The sequence below is a fragment of the Tinamus guttatus genome, unplaced genomic scaffold, assembly GCF_059628265.1.
Source record: "Tinamus guttatus ecotype Peru unplaced genomic scaffold, ASM5962826v1 Tinamus_guttatus_pri_ptg001021l, whole genome shotgun sequence".
In the NCBI taxonomy this organism is placed as follows: Eukaryota; Metazoa; Chordata; class Aves; order Tinamiformes; family Tinamidae; genus Tinamus; species Tinamus guttatus.
In genome coordinates, this window is record NW_028289555.1 from 1 (window position 1) to 21,734 (window position 21,734).

At 44.1% G+C, this 21,734-nt stretch overlaps 1 protein-coding gene across 1 annotated transcript in view; it reads right to left on the reverse strand.

The window, feature by feature from the left end:
* Positions 1–8,387: 8,387 nt before the first annotated feature.
* The window catches only part of LOC104568750 (SET-binding protein-like), a gene marked incomplete at both ends in the record, with an annotated part of 122,691 nt that continues 109,344 nt past the window's right edge, over positions 8,388–21,734 (reverse strand). Inside the window, one exon of the mRNA XM_088538344.1 lies at positions 8,388–11,853. Coding sequence (XP_088394470.1) covers positions 8,388–11,853 — 3,466 coding nt within the window. The remainder of the gene's footprint in view (positions 11,854–21,734) is intronic.

A 21,734-nucleotide genomic window follows, 5' to 3' on the forward strand; every position in this document is an offset into this window, starting at 1 on the left:
TCTTTCTCCCTTCCCTTCCCTTTCCCTTCCTTCCCTTCCCTTCCCTTCTCCCTTCCTTCTCCCTTCCCCTTCTCCCTTTCCTTTCCTTTCCTTCCTTTCCTTTCCTTTCTTTCTTTCCTTTCCTTTTCCTTTCCTTTCCTTCCTTTTTTTCCTTTCCTTTCCTTTCCCTCTTTTCCTTTTTCCTTTTCCTTTTCCTTTTCCTTTCTTTTCTCTTTTTTTTTTTTCTAAAGTAAGCCAAGCAACTCAAAGGCTGCGTCAACCGCCTTAAGTGTTCTTACACCAACTAATCATAGCTGGCACCAAAAACAATGCTGACTATTGCTCCGTTGGAGGCAGGGAAGGCCAACGACACAGAGCTGCAATGTGCCATCTGGAGATACCCCATCGCTGCAGAATGGCTGCTTTGTAGCTGAGCAGGACCACAGAGTGGCTCCTAAAACTTAATGAAAAGGACAAACAAGCACTTCAGTGGGGCAGAACACAGAGTGAGCTTGTGGGTAGGAGAAGGGTTAAAGAGCAATGGGAGCTGCTGTGCTGACAGCATCAGCTAGTAAGTCTTTCTCCAGAACAAGGGGACAAGCCTGGCTCTCCTAGCCCCAGCACGCTGAGCTAGGTAGCTGCTACTGCACCCCTTGCTGCTACTACTGATAAGGACATCTATAAAGGTGTCTATCTGATTGCTGACCTTTTTCTGCTAACCCTGAATGGCAGTGGGCTTTACAGCTTGATCAACATGAGTCCTGAGAAAGCTCCAGTGAAACCACCTAGTCTTCTCAGAGACACTGCCAAGAGACCTGGAATGACTTGGTAACTGCTGTCCTGACATGGGTCCTCATGACAACATCGTACATGGAGGTCACCTGCTCAATCTACTCTGTGTTGCTGATTCACACACCATGGCACTGCCTGCACACTTTATTTCTGAAGCTACTAGAATAACATCAGCTTTGATCAGGTGCTAGAATCAGATGCCTTGATGTCATTCATAGAAAAAAAAAAGCAGAAAGACCAGTAGAATTACTGACTGATATAACTAAAATTGGCTGTGAAATAGTCTTGCACTGAGGATTGTCCAGGTAAATTCCTCATGGTTTGCTCCGGTTTATTTAAGCTGCCTCTGTGTGCTGCATGAGGCTCTGGCAATGCTTTCGCTGCTGCTGCAGCATCACTCTGACGTCAGCACTTTTATTTGATTTTCTGTCACTGTTCTCACAGATTAAATTTCAAACAGTGACCCAAGGCTTGATCACTCATTAGCAAATCCCTCAGAGCCATCCAGTCCTGCCTTTGCTTGATGGCTTGCTTTATGTTGCCATGTCAATACCTACTGAAATCAGCACCACCCTACACGCAAGTTAGGTCAGGCTTGGTGCCGTGGCAGAAGGCTGTGGAGATCCCTACCCAACTGACAAACCATTGCAGATCCCTACAAAGACTCCTTGCAGCTTTTCTTATCTCCCAGGTAGCATAAGAACACATCCATATAAAGTCAAAACTTCCCTTTGCCCTGTCCTCTCACCCTTTGATTTACAGGGAAATTCTGACCTCTTTCCTCAGTCAAATCTTGCAAATGGGGCATTCTTTCTCCTTCTGTGGGTAAGTATTTAATAGGTTTAAGCAGATATCATGATGCTCTTTCAGGTCTCTTTTGTTGTGATCCTTGAATATAAACTCTTGGTAGGCAGCTGGAATGAAAAAGCTGCCTCAGAACATGCTCTAGAGGTCACAGATCCAAACTCCCACTCAGGTGTTTTGGCTGGATGGGACAGGAGGTTGCCCTGAGCACATTAAGATCCAACTTGCTGGTGGATATCTCCAGCTCAGCTTTAACTGTGCCCAGCTTTAAGTTATAGTGTTGGACAGATTCACAGTGAAGACACAGTCATGCCCTCATTGCTTTACCTCCTCCATACATTTGACAGACCTCTTGCCTTGTACTTGGATTACCAGTGCCTTTGGACAAGCAAGCATGCTTTTCCTCCTTGGTATGGTCCAGAACTATAAAGCACACTCTTTCTGCTCAGTCTTCTTAATACAGTCACTTGAATAAGTATTCAAGTGCCAAAATCTGAACCACTCCATCTCTTCAAGTTAAGAAATCTCCTCTACAAAGCCTAGACTGAGGCTGCTTCAACAGCAGGTGAGTGGCACTGGGGAGGTAGAGGAACTCAGCCACGCACCACTGACACGTCCACGTGCCTCTTCCTTGGCTTGCCCCCTCTTTACCTCCATGGTGACTTTAGAGGTCGAGCACATTGATTTCAGTGGAGACCATCATGATTTATGCTGGGCTGAGCCGAGAATCGGGCTGCGATTCCTTTATTGCCTTTTAAAGCCAAGAGCCCTTCAGAAGCCAATTGTGTCTAAAGTGAAGTTGCTGCACACACAATATGGAATCTGCGCAATTCCATAAACCAGCAGTGGTCTAAATAAAAACTTCAAACAAGACATTCTGGCATGGCCAGAAAGAGCGAAGATAAATAGCTCAGAGACGCCAAGTCGTGAAGAGAAGAACGGCTTGACTGTTGGACAGCGAGCAAAGCGAGAGGCAGAAATTCGGCAGGGTGCTGGGAAGCTTGCAACACTCCCAGAAAGCAAAGGGGTCACAGTGTTAATTTGATTAATTCATTGCTGGTCCAAAAGACCTTGCGCTGAGCCTCAGGCAGCTCAGTAAACATACAGTCACTTAGAGAGGAAATAAAAAGATTGGTTGGGCCAGTATATACACCAATTCCCTCTCCCACTCTGGCCTTCCTCTTGCTTCTTCTCTCCTTGGCCAGTGCAAATTTTGGAAGCAACACAGTAAGCAAAATAATAATAATAATAATAATAAAACCCCATCAAAACACATTGTATTTCCAACACCTTGCTCAAAACACTTTCAAGGAAAGCGTCGACTTGTTTTTGCCATCATTCTTATTTTTCCTCAAAGGCCCATTCCTCTAGGAAATGCTGTGGGTGAAGTGGAGTAACAGGTCAAGCTGCTTTGACCTCCTTTCTCCAGGACTGGCAGAAGACCCAGTGGAAGCCACAGGAAGGACAATTACCCTAGTGGAGCTGGAGAACATTTTTCGAGGTTGCTTCAGTACTTTTGGTCACACTCACAAGCACCTGGGGGTCCAGACAGATGCTTTTACAAATGTAATTGCATTTACAAATAATGGTATTTTGCAAAGCTCCAGTGCTAGCTTTTATGGGCCAGATGGTATAAACACTCAGCCTGTAACTGTATAGTGCCTGTCCCTACGCACGTCAGGAGGAGGGCAAAACCTCCTACTGACACTGGGGCTAGAAAACTGTCACAGCTGCTCAAAGATATTTAAAAGCCTGGGGTGTCAGCGGAAATCGCAGCAGAGCCGGATGGAGGGTGCCTGATAGTCCATAAATCCATAGAAAGTGAAGTTAACATCTGACCCACTCTTGGCATCTACTTTAAGCCCTGCCAGGGCCCCTACTCAGTACCTTTGCGCGTTCGACCTCACCATGGCTCTATATGGCTGGAAATTGCTCTTATTCCCCTTCTCACAAAGAGATGCTGAGGTTTACTGTGGTTCAGACACTCTTCTACACCACATGAGAAAGCCACGAGTCAAGAAAGCAAGGTTACTTATGCACAGTGTTTGCACTGACAGCAGGTGAACTTGGTTTGTTCACCTGGTTGCCACATCTCCTGCCTCATTCCACTACGCAAAGGTGCATCCTTTGCAGGGACAGTCAGTATAGACATTCATATCATGTCTCTGAGCTGGTCAAATGGGAAAGCATTCATCAAATAGAGCACCGGATCAATGTTTCCACTAGCCCTGAAATAATATATTCACTGCAGAATAATGAACCAGCTCTGTAACTCTGGAATTATTATATATATATAATATATATAACATATATGTATAAGCATAAAAAAGGGAAAATATCCATGTTCTCTGCAAAAATCAGAAAAGTTTGATTAATAAGGCAGTTGGCTAATCCTACTTGTCTGGCTCTAGTGACATTTCACTCTGAAGAACAAAATAAGTTTACTCACTACTGAAACACAGATCCCTCCAAGGTGTAAAACTGAGGTTGATTAAGACTTCAGGATAATACTTTAGTACTGTGCAAGCTGCTACTTGGGGGGGGGGAAAAAAAAAAAAAAGAAAAGCCCCATAAAAATGAAAGAAAATCTCACAGGGGCTTTGCCAGTATTTCATGATGTTTGTTTTTGCTCATAGCAAGCCCTGTTTTAAGTCACAATAATGCTTTTGACTTTTGAGAGAGGATGACCAGCGATTTATTTTGTGCTGTGTGGAAACGGCCCTTTCCGGCAAAAAACAACTGGTGGAGGGGGCTTCTGTCAAGGAAGAAATCTCAACTAGACAAATGACACTACTCAACAGAGCATGGTTACTTATATGTGTGTTTGCCCTGACATCCGATGAATGTTGTTCATTTGTTTGATTGTCACTTCTCCTCCCTTCTTCCAGTATCCCTCCTACTCTCCTCTGGAAGATTTAATCATCCAACCTAAGTTTTTTTTTTTTTTTTTTCTTTCTAAAAAAGGCTCTGTAAGCAAAGAGGCTATGTGAGCAAAGGCTCTTTTAAGATAAAGATGTTAAAAAATAACTTGAAATAAATACCACATGCAGTCATGATTGCAATAAAAGTGTTTTGCATATAAAGACACACACAGCACAGCCCTTCCTTGCCCCCTCAAGCCACAAGAGCCAAAAACGGCTCTTGTGGCAATGCCTATCCTTGAGCTAAAACTGGCATTGACCCCTTTGGAGCTAAACCAGCACCCAGCACCTTGTTCACATCAGGGAAAAATCAGCTTGGAGCACTACTAGACCTCAGGGGTGGAAGGGGTCTGGGGGCTTGCTGGTACCTAAGGGGTACCTGAGGGGTGAATGTAGGGAGGATGGGACCAAACTCTTCTTGGTGGTGGCCAGTGACAGGACAAGTTGAAACTTGAAGGGGTACAAGTTGAAACACAGGAAATTCCACCTTCATGTGAGGAAGAACTTGTTTGCTGTGAGGGTGCCAGAGCCCTGGCACAGGCTGCCCAGAGAGGCTGTGGAGGCTCCTTCTCTGGAGATCTTCAAACCCACCCGGATGCCACCCTGTGCCCCTACTCTGGGTGTCCCTGCTGGAGCAGGGGGTTGGACTGGATGGTCTCTGGAGGTCCCTTCCAACCTCAACCATTCTGTGATTCTGTGGGTGGGTTAATGCACGTTTGCCTTGCTAAGCACCCCTGTTTACAGTCTGATGATTGCTACCTTCCAAATAGCTGCATATCATTAGCTTCATATTCCTGTAAATCTAACGTGCCTGGTGTCTGTGCCATATGTAGTTAATGTCAGCCGGGTACTTATTAGTTGATCTTTAAGCTATGATGCCCAATATGCAAGCAAGGCAATCTTAGCTCCTACTGTACAATCATCGGCTTTTAAAGAAAAGAAAAAAAGAAAAGAAAAAACACATGAAGGTGACGACTCTTCTCTTGACATCCTACCCTCTCCAGTCTATAGGATCATACTCAGGCTTTCAGGTTATATAGCAGGACGGTTTCTTATCATATGCATAACCTGTGCACAGCATCAGGAAAGACAAATCTTTTCAGAAATGGCTAAGTGCTGTTATAACATGGTAATTAAGAAGAAAAAGAGCAACAAAACAACAACTTCTGCAGCAGCACAGAGAGCTGAAGCAAATTGCAATGCCTTTATGTTGGAGAACACTGACCGCTTCTCTCTCTTCTCACAGCTCTCTCCACACAGTGTGGGGAGCGTTTTGCTCCATATTTCATCTCCAGCAGCACATGTGGAAGTTGCAAATGGCTCTACCATGCATGCCAAAATGTCCATGCTGTAAGGATAAGAGTCCATCTGAATATTCAGGAGGCCTCCTCTTGTCTCTGTCATATAGTATTTTTCAAAGAGATTACAAATACTGCATGGCAAGAGCAATCAGACTATGTAAAAACCTCCTGGGACAGAGCTATATGTTCCCATATGCCTTTTTTTTTTTTTTTTCCCTTTCTTTCTTTCTCTGTCAGTCTGTCACTGCTTAGCCACCTTAGGGAAACATAAGGTGAACAAGGAGAAAGAAGGTCAAGGTTATCACAGAAAAGTTTAATCCACCCTCAGTGAGAACCAGTTAATAGCTACGGCTAGACTCAAGTACAGACCTCAGTTGGCAATCCTAGTGAAGGTCAAAGGCAGAAAGGAAAAAACGCTGCCCTGAGATCTGAGACAGTCATAAGTAGACAGATGTTCCTAGGCTTTAATGAGCAGTCTTGGCTCCAGGCCTTTCTTGGCAGAGCTGCTTAGCTTCAGTATTTTTCCTCTTGTAGTGTAAGGTATGGCTCTGGTTAGCTGGCTCTGGTTAGCTAACTGCTGATGATTTTTCCATCCAAATAATAGCTTGACAATGAAGAAACCAATTCATAATCTGCAACTTGATGGATTAGGTCATGGGGAATGATGTGCAGTTGCAATCGTGAAATGTAGAAATAAATGTAAATAATAATTGCAGTTTAAATGAGAACCAGTTCCAAAAGTTTTCACAGCAAATCTGACGAAGCTCCTATGGCAAGTTCTACCACCGTCTTATTTTTTTTATTTTCATGGACAATAAAATGAAAGAAAAATGACAGGAAATGGACTTTTTCTTAACAAATTCCTCTATTTCAAGAGCAGCCTGGTGGGGAACATACCCCCACTTTCGAAATTCATTTTGGTTTTCCAGCACTGAGAATTTTCTCTTGACAACTTGCTATTCCCAAAAGAAATAGTTTGGACTGGAAAACAAAGGTTCAGCAAACACATCCGGCTCTGAAAGCAAAGAGGATACAAATGTAACTGTTAGCAAGCTGTGAAATCAGTAACTTAACAACGGAGAAATAGTTTGGTTAAAAGTTATGAAGACTTTTAACCCATGCCTTCTAGGACACAGCTTTCTTACTGCAGCTGGAGTGCTTAGAGAAGTTTGTTTCTTTGACAGATACACTAGCAAACTTGATACAACCAGGGGCTGAATTCAGTCCATTTTCAACATTTCACCATTGCCCTGATTTAACATGATAATGTGAACGGACTTGTTTGCATGGGATAAGCTCTCACTCTAGACAGCTTCTCACTGCTACAGTCCAAATCCTGCTCTCAGTGAAGGAAATGGAAATGTTTAGGTGGCTTAAGCATAAGCAGTCTTTGGATCTCAATCAGCTACAAGTCAATAAAAAACTTAAGGGCCTCACATTGGCAGGTTATATAAATTCTCTGTTCCCTCTGTGCTCTCAGCTGATTCTGCCTTTTCATTTTGGAGGCTATGAATTATGCTTCTTTGAAGTCCTTTCTTAGCACATGAGAATCCCCTCCACTGCTGGTTCAGCAAAGCTCACCCTTTTCCAGAACCGAGTGTGAAATCTGCTTTGTGATAAATACCCGATGGTTCAGGAGCTCTGGGCTTGCTCCCAAGCCAGATTCATTTATGCTGCAGCAAAACACCTGCCTCTGCGTCATCACGAAGGCAGCTCACCACTGTAACATACAACCCAGTCTCCGAGACAAGATTCAGATTCCTTTTCCACCCCCCCTCCTCTGTGGGAGAGGAACAGATGTCCTGAACATCCGAAAGGAGCTTCCTCCCTCCCCATCGCCCTGGCTTGTATTTCCAAGTCATGAGCCCTAAAACTCTTCAGAATCAAACGGCTAGGGCTTATTGTTTCCATGGCATCAGCCTCTTCCCACAGCCATTCCATGCTCAGGATAATTACTCTACATGACACCTGCCAACTGGAAGTGAAAGATTTACACTAGGATTGCACCCAGGGTCTCCATAGATTTAGTGGGGCCATCACCATAATGGGTCCCCCTGGATCGGCGGTACACCACAGCATGGGACAGAGACCCAACTCCAAAGCTTCCCACATGCCTAGACCAGGCTACCAGTGATCAGCTCCTGTCCACTTCAGGGACCAAAGAGGAGAATCACTGCTCCATACTGTGACTCCATATTCCCCAAGGCCAGGTCACAATTTCTGCCCGGAGAAATTCAATTCCAGTAAGACGGATGTTTGCTTTGCCAAAAGATGTTAAAATTGTTTCGCTTGCAGAACCCAATGCAGAGATTTATAGAAGAGGTGCCACAAGCAAGGGTAAACAAGAAAAGGCAGGAAAATAATTATATAAAAAATGTATAAAAACTGAAAGCCTTTTGAAGGTTTTGGCTTGATGTGCAGTCAACTACCTCAGCAGTCTCTCCAAAGCTTGGATGGAAAATGGGAGTCCACTACAGAAAACCAGAGAAGTAAGTGACACAGAAAAGAAGCTGCTGAAAATAGCAAATTTCTTTTTGCTCAGCATAAAACAAAAATGCAATAAAATGAAATAGAATAAATGGGAGCCTACCTGAAGAGGCTGGAGAATCATAAGAGCTTCTGTCCTTCCTATTCATCCTGAAAGGCTGAATGTCCTTTTCCCTGTAAGTTCCAAACCCTTCAAAGCTTCTTCTTTTACTCCCACTGGCATCATTGTCCCGCTTGTCACTCGAGGAATTCATTTCACCAAACATGTCCAGAGACTCTGACCTTGCATTACTCTCCGTATTACCAGAGTATCTCTTCGTGCAAGAGTCAATGGGATCGTTGCTTGAGTCACCTTTATCTTTACTCTGTGTCCACTGCTGAGCATCAGAAAGCGATAACGTAGACAGCGTATCCACTTCAAAGTTACTCTTCGAGCCTTTGTGTCCGGTTTCACAATGCTGGTGCTTCTGCTTCTCCTTATGCTTGCTTTTCTCGTTGAGCAAGGAGAGGTCTTTATCTGAGCCACTTAGCCTTTCATTGATCGCATGGCTGGAGAAACTGGTGGACTTGCTAGCAAAGAGACCACTCAGATCTTCGTGTGTCCCCAGTATCCGTTCATCCTTATGCTTGTGCTTATGTTTGTGTTTTCTTTTGTGAAGTCGGCCACTTGAAAGGCTTGTCCCTCCAACCTTTGGAGGGGCCAGAGAGGACTGCATGTCTCCAAGGCCCATTCCCACAGGTGTTTGCAGGTGCACTCCATGTTTCGCTTTATGCTTGGCAGTGGTGGACATCTTCATATGAGAGCTTGCATGGAATTGAGGTGGGGGCACGGTAGGTCTCATAAACGGGGAAGCCGCTCCGAGCGTGTGAGACAGGTACAAAGGAGCTGGATACTGACCATAGTAACCAAGATTCATCATAGGCATTGATGTGTAAGGCATTCCATAGGGTGCATAGTAACTCCCACTGGGAATAGGGTAACCGAACCCTTGTAAAAAAGGCACCTTTGTCATGGTGTCATTGGTTTTGGCAGGTCTACCACGCTTCTTCTTAGACTTCATGTCAGAGGTCCTGCGAAGATAGAGCAATGGGTCATACTGAATATATGGCACAGGGTAGTAGTGATCAAAATTAATCCTGAAGATGCTGGGATACGGATTCTCATGATAAAATGTGTAACTTCTATGGGAAATCCTGAAAACTTGAAACTTATTGATGAGTTCCTCAAGGTCTGCCAGAAACTGGAGGTCATCTCTGTTCTGCAGGCTTTTCCTTTTCCTCTTGTGCTTTGGCTTTTTAATGCTCTCATGAGAGAGAAAGTTATCAACAATGAGATGTTTCTGCCGGTGACCATGCCTGTTCTTTGTGCTGGTGTCAGATGGGATAGCCTCTGGATTGTCCAGGGTGCAGAAATCAAAAGAGTATCTCCGTCGGGATTCGGAGCTCTTTTCGGCTTGGTCAGAAGTGCTGTTGTTGTCCGTACCTATCCCACTGTCACTTGGTATGGTTTCCTCGCTGTGAGACTCGCTCACCGGAGACAGCGTGACTTCTTTCAGAGAACCTATTTCACAGAGGTGGGAAGGTGAGTTAGCCATTAACCTGGGTGGAGACAGCTTCCAAGTTCCACTGTGCATTCCTTTCTGGGTTTTTGTAGGAAGAGCACTGATAGGTTGAAGATTTGGCATAGTTTTTAACTCTGAAAAATTTGTTTCAGTGCTTGCAGGGCTAAGGTTGCCATTAGTCCCCACTAGCTGTGTTGAAAGTGGATGAATAGCTGCTGGTGACGATGCCACAAGTGACTGCAGGTTGGAAGGCACTGCTGGGTTTTCTGGCTGGCTGGAAACAGGCCTTGAGTGCTTGATGGCTGTCTTAGGTTCTTCTGGCTGAGGCTGCAGCTCTGCTCTGGGCTTTCTGCCCCGTTTTTTGCCAATGTAGATAGTCCCTCTCTTGCTGACATTGATCTGCTTCCCTAGTCTGGCATCAATGGTTGTTGGCCCAGCACTACATGGTGGCTGAACTTTTGCTTTCAGAGCTATGTTGCTGGAGCAGGAGGACAAGATCTGATTGAGAATATTCTTCCTCTTGAGGGTCTTCATTTTATTAATGGTCTTGATGGTCTTCTTATCCAAGACCCCAAGCTTCCCAACCTTTTTGTGAAACTTGAGCTCACTGATGGACTTGTCCTCTCCTGGGACCATCTGGGCCAACTTGGCTAGATTCCGTCTCCTCTTCCTTTTCTTTGTTCCTGGAAATTCACGATTGATTGGACTGACTGGGCTGGTGGAGGTTCCCTCATGAATTGTTTCAACAGTGAGCAAAGGCTGTTTCTTTGGTCGTCCTCTTTTTTTCTTGACAGGTGTGATCACAGTAAGACTGTCTGTATTGGTATACAGAGGGCTGGATGGCGTGATAGGATAGGCTGAAGGAGGCTCCACCATCAGCTTCTCCGATGTTGCCATGGAGGCCTCCCGAAGGATAGATTTAGGTTTGCTGCAGGTCCACCTCCGCTTAGCTGCAAGTTTGGGGTGCTGGACCTCAGATAATTTGCTAGCAGTGGGAAGATCAGTAGGTAGTAGCGTGGATGTCACAGCTATGGATTTTCTGAGCCTAGTGGCACTGTTGGGGCAAGCTTTGTCAGTGAGCACACTGCTTTCAATAGCTCCTAAAGGGGACTCGTTTTCAATCACTTTTCCTGGCTTTGTAGCTCGAAGATCTTTTTTACTCCCCTCTGATTGTAAGCTAGTCCTGTTTACTACTTCACTGCTCAAAGGAAGTCCAGAAGACAGGCTCTTCTCCTGGATTGTTTTCTCTGTGGAAGATTTTGTAGACTGCCTTTTTTTCCTTTTGTGGCCAGATGTATCTGTTGTTGGAGACTTTATTGGGATAGTAATTCGTACGTGACTGGTGTCACTTTCAGAACTGCTAGCAGAACAGGGATTCTGCTTTGTGGACAATGTGTCTAACACACTATCCATTGAGTAACACTCCTTTTTCCCATCCATGCTGTCATGGCTTTTGCTTTCAAATGCTTTCTGAGCACTCTTCACCCATTCGATGTCTGTGGTTTGGATGGTTTGACTTAGCAAGTCTTTTTTGCTGGACTTCTTCTTGCCAGTCCCTGTGGGCTGATCAGGCACCTCCAGCTGCACACTTCCCTCCGGATCGACGAGAGGCAAAAGCCCGTTGCACTCAGAAGCACTGCTAGGTTGGGAGGCTGCACCAATATTGTTGGGTGACGGGACTACGCTGGACATGGCAAGCTCTTTACTGCTGGCTGAGAGCTGTCCCCACGTGCTTCCAGCACAGGACTTCTTTACTTGAGATTTGTTGTAAGAGACAACTGGCTCCGGAGCGGGGACCTTGGTGGCATTAACAGCTTCTCGACCACATTCTGTGTTGACAAAACAATTTTGAGAAGTGGATCCAGTATCAGAGCTTGCTGACCAGTCAAGATGGTGCTGGTTACTGCTTTTCTGCTGGTGCTTTGACTTTAAGGTATCACCGGTGAAGTCTTGCTGGAGACCCGGATCATAGTGCAGAGCAGAATGTTTTTGTGGCCTGTCATAAACCTGAAAGGGAGAAGAAAATGAAAAAAAGGAAAAAAAACTTAGCTTATTGGTATAATCATTATCGCTAATTACAACTCTATTTGTCCAGGGAACAACAACTTTTCTCAAGCAATGTCCTCTTAAAGGTTAGGAGTCTTTATGAAGTTTTCTTATACTGGAATCAAATTCACATTTAGATTTATGCATTGTAAACAAGTTTTGTTTTGTTTTCCCATTCTAAAACAATGGAAATACTTCCATAAATGCTAAATTGCTAAGGAAACATACTCTATTGATTTTTAATTTAAAACACAAGCAAAATACTCCTTTCAATGGATGCTACAAACCAGCCTCCTGGTGAGAAACCCGTTTTTCTTTAAAAATAATCCCTCCCAGAACTCAATGCATTGGGCAGCTCAAAAACGGAAGAATTAAGCTTATTGTTGTAAGCAACAAAAACCGTAAACTTATCTAGGAAGTGATTACAAACAAGAGGGAAACCCACAGGTTCATTTGCCTACAAAACCTGAATCTGTGAAGATTTATTGCTTAAATTCCCACATAGGAGTAATCCCCGCAAAGTTAGTCTGAAAATCATATGCATAGTGTCAAGTGTGTAAGGCAAACTTGGCAGGTTTGAGATTTGCATTACTCGCTTTCCCATTTTAATAATCTGCTATTTGCAATGTCAGTAAGAGATATTTTCAATACGCTTTCTAATCCGACAGCAGCCCTTCAAACCACAGGGGTTACAGAACAGGCAAAATTACACTGAAAACTATTTCAGAGCAAAAGAAAGTACTTTCTCTTGGTGGCCCTCCTTCAGATGGAGAAATTATGTCTATTATTGCTGCAATCTTTTCAGAATTTTCTTAAAACTGAACAAACTCATTTTGCTTTCACAAACTGACCTCTTCTATCCATTTGTTTTCCCTGTTATATTATTATTTTTAATCTGTGTAAAACTGTGAAACTTATTTCATACATGTACATCAAAAACAACTGTTCCCCATAAACTGTTATTGCAATTACACCATTCTGAACACCAAATAAATGATGGGTTCCTCAAAATAAACATGCAATCCAGGAAGGAACAAGAGTTTTGAGCTCTGAGTCTCTGGGAAGAAAGGCTTCCATGCATTCGAGTGACTTCAGAGGGAGCTGAAAGGTGTTAACCACCCCCGAGCCCACAGTGTATTATTTAGCGACCAGTAAATACACGTGTTATTGGCAAACTTGATGATGATCCATCTTTAGTGTGGATATAAAAACAGACATGGGGCCTTTTTGGAATACACTGCAAGGAGGAAGCTGTTTTGGTCCATTGTCTGAGGAGAGACCAGGGACTCTTAAATCCTGCGGATAGCTCAGCTGTTGGGCATATGGACCAGCTACGCTCAGGGAAAGCAGAGATTTCCAGGAATTGTGGAGTGAGAAAATGAAAGCATGCAGCTGTGGTAGGACTGCAGATGTCGTGGGCTTGTGACACCCGTTTTTTATTCCTCCCAGCCTGAGAAAAGAGCCGAAAGCATAAACAGACCTTGCAGAATGAATCAGTTCCTCCTTGTAGAAGTGACCTCCCACACTGGAGCCACCACGCGGCGCCCGTGGTAGGGACAGTGCCTGTGCTACCGCTTTGCTTGTGAGCTGCCTCACTTTTTCTTTTTTCTTTTTTTTTTTTTTTTTACTTTATTGTTTATTTTATTTTTAAATGAAACATCGTATTCCCCAGCCACCACAATTTCTATCTCGCAAACATCTGAGGTCTGTCCTGGTCCTGCACCAACATGGGACCAGCTTTCTCCTGTAGGGATTTGTAATCCCAGCAACTCTTCACACTCAACTTCCTCCCCAAATGCCGAGCTGTAAAACTAAATGACCTAAAAAATCCCTTTTGAAAACAGAGAGGGTCCCAACAGTGAGGGAAAACATCACATGCTGGCAACACCCTGCTCCTTCCATCACCGCTGCATGCGCACTGCTCTAGTTTAAGAGCAGCAATCATCTCCAATCTATATTTAAAGGCAGTTAATAAGAGTTTGCAGCCAACAACGTATGGGAGATGAATGCTGCTATATTGCTTAGCTCCTCTGGCCTCATCTCCTTGTGCTGCGTGCTATAAAGTGATGAGGCAGCAGATCCCCGACGATAACCTTGCCATTGCTGTAGCATCGCAGGCTACAGGTCCATTGTATAATCCACGAGAAAAATGGGCCTGGGTCATCCATGGTGCCAACTTGGGTGAGCATCACAGGCCAAAGGTGCTGCGACCAAGAGCTGAGAGCTTGAAAATTAATACAAAATCAGTCTAAGCCTCCTGCCAAGCTCTTCCAAGCCCCACTGATGGCTGCATCTTCATTCTCTGAACACACTGCAGCTCTGAACAACGGGCTGTTGATTTGCACTGAACTCCTATCCCAGCATGACTGGCACCATGAACAGACTTTTTCTGGGAAAAATGGAAAAGTCTACTCTTAAGAGTTCTTGCAACTGAAATAAGTTGCAATAAGTTTGAGCAACATAAGCCAGCCTAGGAAAAGGCTACAGAAACAAAGCTTGAATCCTATTCCTATTGCTCTGATTGACTTCAATGCAAAAACTTGAGTGTTAGTGCTCAGGTTTGGCAGTGCTGGGTGAACCTGTGATTGGGACCTGTGGTTGTGGTTGGGAGTCCCACATACAGGCTCTTGAAGTCCATCTTCACGAAAGGAGATGGCTCACAGCATTGCGTCTGCCTTTGCAGACCTGCTCCTATACAGACTCTGCCCAGATTCCCAGCAAAACGGAGAATGAAACCATGTCATGATGAGCAGCACTCTCCTCTGCAAGCAGCATCCAGCTTGCAGGGACACTCTGCACAGAAGCGCTTGCTCTTGTACCCAGCCTCATCGCTTTCTTGTAAAGGGCCATTCTGCATCCAGACGCTGCCTCCAGTCCCCAAGCAAAAAACGGGAGGAGATGAGGAGATGTCAGCAATCAGCCAGACAAAAAAAAAAAAAAAGGCGGGGAGGAGGTTATTAAAAAAATGCATAAAATGCATCAAAGTGGATATAATTTACAAAATATACGCATAACAGCCCAATGCCTGGCAAAAAAATCACTCATGGAGCACGGCACCACCCTGCTCCAAATGCACCTTCTTCCAGAGGTAAAGTGCACACAGCTTGTCAGGAATCTGGCTTGCAAATCAAAGTTAACACTGCAACGCCCCCTCTTTAAATCATTCGCAGATCCATCTGTGTAATGGCTCCTCAAGTGTAATTCCCTATTAAGAGGCTTTATCTGGAGAGATAAGCAGCTGGTTCCCATGTCACTAATTGCTGTCTGCTGTGATTTTAAAACATCTGCACCATTGTGCTCTTCATTTTCATATTCTAATCACCCTGAAACTTGAAAAAGGTACATCATTGATTGTTTCTGTGGGTTAATTAGTACACAGTCTCCTTGTAGAGACAATTTAAAGGCAGTCAGAACCTCAATCAGCAAGTTTGTTTTAAAAATTAATAACATTGGGAGCGTCTGTGGGGACTGGCATCCGCAGTGACACATCAGAGCGTGCTCCGGGGACATACCGTCCTTTGTTATCGCCTTCATGGGTTGGGAGTAGAAAGAAAAAGAAAGAAAGGGAAAGGGGAAAAGCTTTCCTAAACGAATCATGTCACTCAGAATCAGAGTCTCGGGAAGCGTCTGCTTTTATCTCGGGGCCACCCTGGCCTCTCCAGCGAGAGCAAAGCTGTGCAGAACAATGTGCATAACCTCTCTGCAGTCCTGGAGCTTCTAACCTGCTTTTGGAAGCAATTTTGGCAGCCAGGAGATAGCGTCTCATTGGAAATCAATGGGGTGAAGCTGTGGCTGCTTGGAGGTATGCAGATGTTAGCACCGCTTTGCCTGGCTTGGCAGGATGCTGGTTGCGAGAAGCTGTTTCCAAAGCAATAAGCCATGTGAGGAAGGAGGTTAGCTCAGGCACAGCACTCTGCTAAACCAGATATACTGCATGCAAACCAGACCTTCATTCCATTCAGAGAGCTCGGAGCAAAGCCCAGGCTAAATTTGTACCAGAATTAACTATGGTACAGGCATTAACATAGAACTATACTCAGAAGTGCCCTGGACAGTGCTGAAAATGGGCTTATGGTGCTTAGCAAAAGGTCAGAGATTCAGGAGAGAGGGAACAGATTTGGGTGCTCGGAGGTTAGGTGGAAAATGCAATGGGCAGCTGACTTCCGGAAACTCTGCATGGATGCTTCATGTGGAATTCCTAAAAACTGGAGAAACTCCAGGCAATTTGTTCCTCTTGAAAAACTTTCTTTTCAGTCTCTGCTTCCTAGACATGCATGAAAACATGTTACTGGAGGAGAAAACTCTTTGGTAGGAAAAGAAAACTGAGATCTTTCAGCTCCAACACATGAATAAATAATCCTGGCTCAGATCATACTTTTGCTCAAAATTGAAACCCAGCACTTCCTCTCGTGTCCCAACGGGATGGCAGAAAATTGCTCACTTGAAGCCCATCAGCAGAGCTAGAGGTTGGAGGTATTTCATGGAACCTGGTGAGCGCACTGAACCTGCATTACTTGGCAAGCAAAAGATGTCAAGCAGAAGGGACTCCAAGTTGACTCAGAGTCAACTTATCTCTGGCCTGATGGCTTGAAGGGTTTATCAGTTAATGAAATGAGACATGGTTTGTTTATAGGAGGGGAAGTGCCATCCAGTCAGGCCAGTCCATCATAGTAGGTGGCTGTAATGGTTTCAGGAAGCTCATTAGCTCAGTGGCTCCAACAACGGGAACATGAACTCGCATATAGTGCTTGCTGGGATGGCAAGTAGCATCTTGTGAGAGACCAGACCCTACCACGGCTACTGCACAGCCACCAGAGGGGCTTAATTCCAATTAAAACAGATCCAAAATAACATGTCAACAGGCACTAAGACAAAATTCATGGTTATCATCCCAAAGACGGGGGATTTTTCAGAGGAGTTTTGTCAAAATTTATTGCTCCCAGAGTTCCTTGCTTCCTCAAATCTCTAAGCCTTCAATCATGTAAAGCCCAAGAGATGCTGCCTTCCTAGGAGCTGGGCTCATTCCCTGGAAATCAGAAGAGCGGCAGGAATTAACGGAAAGCTGCAGGGTGGCCCTCGAGAGCACGGCGCAGCATGGGCTGGGAGTGGGTTAATTAAAAAGCAAAGCATCGCCTGTTTGTGTCCGCTCCCCGAACACAAACACCGCACGCGCGCTCTTAAGCCTGCATAAATGAGGAGGATCTTCACTGGAGCTGCTGGGGCTCCTTCCAGATTTACGCTTTGTCTCCTCTTGTATATTAACATCAGCAGAGAAACACTGAAATTTGAGGGAAATGTTGGACTTGTTATTTCTTGCGATTTCTTGCACATCGCTATTCATATCATGGGTACGGTTAAGAAAAATAAGGTTGTTGATGAAACGGGTGATGTTGCAGGGTTTTTTTTTGTGTTTTGCTCTGTAATTGTTTGGCAGCTAATCACCTAAGACATTCATCTTTAAATAAAAGACATAGCAAGGCACAGAGTATTTAAAGGTCCAAAGATGCTCAAGTGGCTGCAAATTGTATTTTATTCATGTGTTCCTGATAAGGCATCATGACCGTCTAAGCAGCTTACAAGTTTCGCAGTTATTGCAAATTAATTTCACTCCAGGGTTTAACCAGGACAATTTATGGGCTGTGTCAATCTTTTGCTGGTTTTCAGATGCTTCTGTTTTCCAGGTGCAAGGACATAGGATTTTATCTGAGGAGGCTGCAGCGACTGCCCAAAGGCAGGAGTCTAGCTTGGAGCTGGGAGTTGACTCACTCCTTTAGCAACGGGATAGACACATTCGGGTGCATATTTTCTTTATCAACTGTTTAAACAAACCTAGGTTTTTTGAGAGCTCCATATGAAGCATGAGTCTGGGAAAACTCTAAACAATGGGATTTTTCTGTCATCTCCCACACAGAGCCCATCACCGCTGGCATGAAAATGTGGTTTTGGTATTGGGGTTAAGCAGAACACAGTTGGCTGGATCTGTTTAAGCAGTTGGGAGTGAACAGTTGGGCACCAGCTAAGGTGCGGGAGAATGGGACAAAGACAATTTTGCCCCATTCATCTGTCAAGATAACCCTGGCTTACTCCTTGGCTTGGTCTCCAGCCAGGGTGAGGATCCCCAAGGGGTGAGGATCCCCAAGCAAGCGCTCCCATCCGGCGCTACATCCATGCAGCTCATGGAGCAAAATGTCTCACTGGTCCAGGCTTTGCAAATGTTAAGGTTTTGGGGACAATGTGTGTTTCGACTTGGCCCACATAAAAGAACAGAAGAATGGCAGGACAGCCTGGGCACAAGCCATAACATGCCATCTCTCTCCTGAAGCTTTGGGGTCTTGTCAACAGCATTAACGCTTGAACACTCCTCGGATTACTAAATTGGAAATAAGAATGAGCATCTGTGCTCTGTAAGTTTCTCCTATAATTTTTAAAAGCCTGCAGAGCTTAATTTGCATTGAAAGATTTCTTTTATCCTCCATTTATTATAGAAATTGCAGTTTTACCCTGAATACTTTTTCTTCCAAGGGGTTGGGGAGTTATAAATGGCTTTTCCATCGAGGCCAGTGATTCTTTCCACTAGAGTTAAATAATTTGATTATAAATTGAGTCCTTAAATGTCAAGGAGATGCTGAATTCACCTGAAAACAGGCATTTAGCGAAGCTCATAAAAGCTGTGAGCTCCAGTCAGTTAGCTCATCGCTCTTTTAGCATGCACTTCATTTAGCAGTTACTGACCGCCAGATTGATTCTCTCAAAGCATCCTGATTCCAGCTAAGATCTAACATGAAGTATTGCATGTGCTGCAACATAAGCAAAAAAATTCCCAGATCTGCCAGAATGTCTATTTGGTTCATCTGGGTCATGAAAACTCATGCTGGAGATCAAATATGTTGGAGGAAAAGAATGTCCTCTCATCTCACCGCATTAAAAGCCAAGTCTCACATCACAACTTTAGTAAAAGCATCTCCTGTGACTGGAGCAAATTCAGGCTGAAGAGGTGAACTTTGGTGATCTGAAGCAAATGGAGGAGACTCATTCCTTTTGGAAAATTGGCCTAATAAGGTCAAAGGGATAGATTTCTAGCTCTGCTATTTACTCAAAAATTTCAATAGACCAGGGTAAACCACTGGGTAGACCACTGTGATGTAGACCAGAGACTGCCCAGGAGAACAGGAGTGACAGAAATGAGGCACATCATATGGATATGAGATGTTTTAAGGTTTATTCTACTGAGGAATGCAGTATGCTAGCTGTGTTTCATTGCAGGATTGAGAAGTACACCCAAAACTGCACTAGGAGAACCTGCATGGTTCCATTCTTACCATAGTTAGACTTCACTCCTCAACAAAAATGTGAAGGTGGACAGTTTGCCTAAGCCACCAAGACTTTTATTTAGCTGGAATTGCCTCTCCTGCCACCGGATTTTGTTTTCTTTCTATCCTTCCCCCTACATCTTAGCACTTCTTCCCCATGACAGATGGAAGAGGTTAGACAAACGGTGTGGTATGTACCAGAAGGAGATGGCACGTGTGCTGAAGGCTTCAAAGGAGGCTGGTCGCAGATCAGGCTCACAGAGTGGGATTCCCCCTTTTCACCACTGACATCCTTATCTTCTGATTAAAGGAGACTGAAACACTTGTCTTCCCTTCCACTTCACGCAGGCAGTCCTAACGGTCTAGGCAGGCACCCAACAAAACCTGTCTGATTTGCAGAATGCTACCAGGTAGGTGGAGTTTCTTGAGTGTTATCCTCTCCCTTCACCACTGCGTACAATCTAAGTCTATTTTTCATTTGACTGCTGCTAGATAAGAAAATGTTTGCTCTTCCCTTTTCCTACTAACTGCACAAGGCAATTCCTGGAGAACTTCCGCTGATTACATTAAACACATCTGAAGGGTGGTTGAGGGAGCATTCCCTCCGCAAAACCACCTGCTTTAGTCCATGCACTCATGTCAGCTTCTGCACTGTTCCCGTAGCAAAAGTTCCCCTGTGGTATAAAATTTCACCAGGCAACAATAAGCTTTTGAAGAAACAACAACAACAACAACAGCAGAAAATGCTTCTGCGGCGATGCCAGGCGAGGTGATTACAGGTGACCCCACTTTCTTGGGGCATCGCTGATCACTTTTTGAAAAACACATGTCTCTGCTTTGACACTCATCTCTCATTCCTCCCTTCCTGCCCACCTATGGCAAAATCACCTTTACTAATAAACCCTCAGCTCGAATAGCAGGTTTTATTTAGTGTGCTATAAAAACAGTCATTTCTCAGATCATAAAAGGGGCTCTACTGGACTGCATCATTTTGCTGAAGTGAGTTTTCTGGTGGAGCAATTCTCCTTTCTAAATGCCACAGTGCCCCATTGCCAGTATTTATGTACCAAAATAAAATGCAATTTTCTGGATTTTATTAAGTGTGAATCTCCAGCGGAAATCCATTTGGGAGCTCAACCCAACATTTAATTGTCCCTTGATTTTATACTTTCAAGACTTTCCTGGCCTTTTCAAAACAGGACCACCAGACAAACTACTGTTTATTAAGGTACAGCACAGCATTACTTAGATGCCTTGACCAATGTTGAACTTGGTGTCTGAACACATGAAGTGACACAAATACAACCCAGATAGAGAGAGATCTGCAGAGCACTCCAAACAAGACTCTGTGCTTAATTGACCCCTGAACTTCTCTAAGAGTTCATCTAAGAAATTATGCATAAAATTAGGTTTATTTAGTCACTGGTCCTCACTCATAGACTGAATAAGTGACTGGAAAGTCTTTTAGTACAAATTCAGGCCGGGGCTTAGCACCCAGAACAAAACAAAATTCAAAAAAATGATATCTCTTCTGGGTAAGGATTTTGCTGATCCTATTCGGATGGTCTGGTCTAGAAAAACCATTCTCTTCTTCAGCCTTTGCTGAAATTCAACGGTCTCTACCCACACACTTAGGAGCAGAGCCATCAGGACTAGATATAATGATGGTCAGGTACTGCCAGCACTTCAGAGCATTGCCCTTTTAATTGCCCTTCTTCTATTAAATGACCTAAATACATTTCTTCACCCTGCACATGTTGACAAAGCAGAAACATTCCCACTGCTGCTATTACTTCCTCTTAACTGCTGACTTTGTGCTCGCATTGAGCAACTCTATAAAAACACTGACACCGAAGATGCAAACCCCTGTCCAAGCTACTTGGCACACAGGTTAAAGCAGAAGTAGGCAGCACAAATTGCAGATGTGAAAGTGCTCACGTCCACTGTTGAGGGAGCAAGGTTATTTATGCCTCTTTTTTTCTAAAATACAACTTATTCTGTAGGATTGGTATGACGGAATTGGCAGAAGGTAAATATTTCTAAGGGGTACTGGAGGACATAGAGGAAGATCAACTAAAGCGCAGGTGAAAGAGGTGATATCTAAGATAGATATCAAAGGGACTATCACTATCTAAACAAGGAAGAGATTTTCCCAGAAGGTCCTTCAGTCTAGCAGATAAAAGACAATTTCATGATTCAAAGCTAAAGGTAGGAAAACTGAGATAGGAAATATAGCCCACGTTTTTAATAGGGATTATAATTTATCATGAGAACAGTCTATCATAGCAATGGATTCTCTATTACTGGAAGTGTCTTTTAAATCAAGCCCGGGTGTTTTTCTAACACATCTGCATTAGTGCACGACAGCTATTGGACTTGTAACAGGAATACATTTAGGCAAATCCCCTGGTATGAGTTATGCAGGAGGTTTGACTAAGTGATCACAACGGCTCTTTCTAGCTTTAAAAATCGGTGACTATATATCCTCTCTATATTCTCCAGTGTTTTGTCCAACCTAGTGTTAAGCAATCC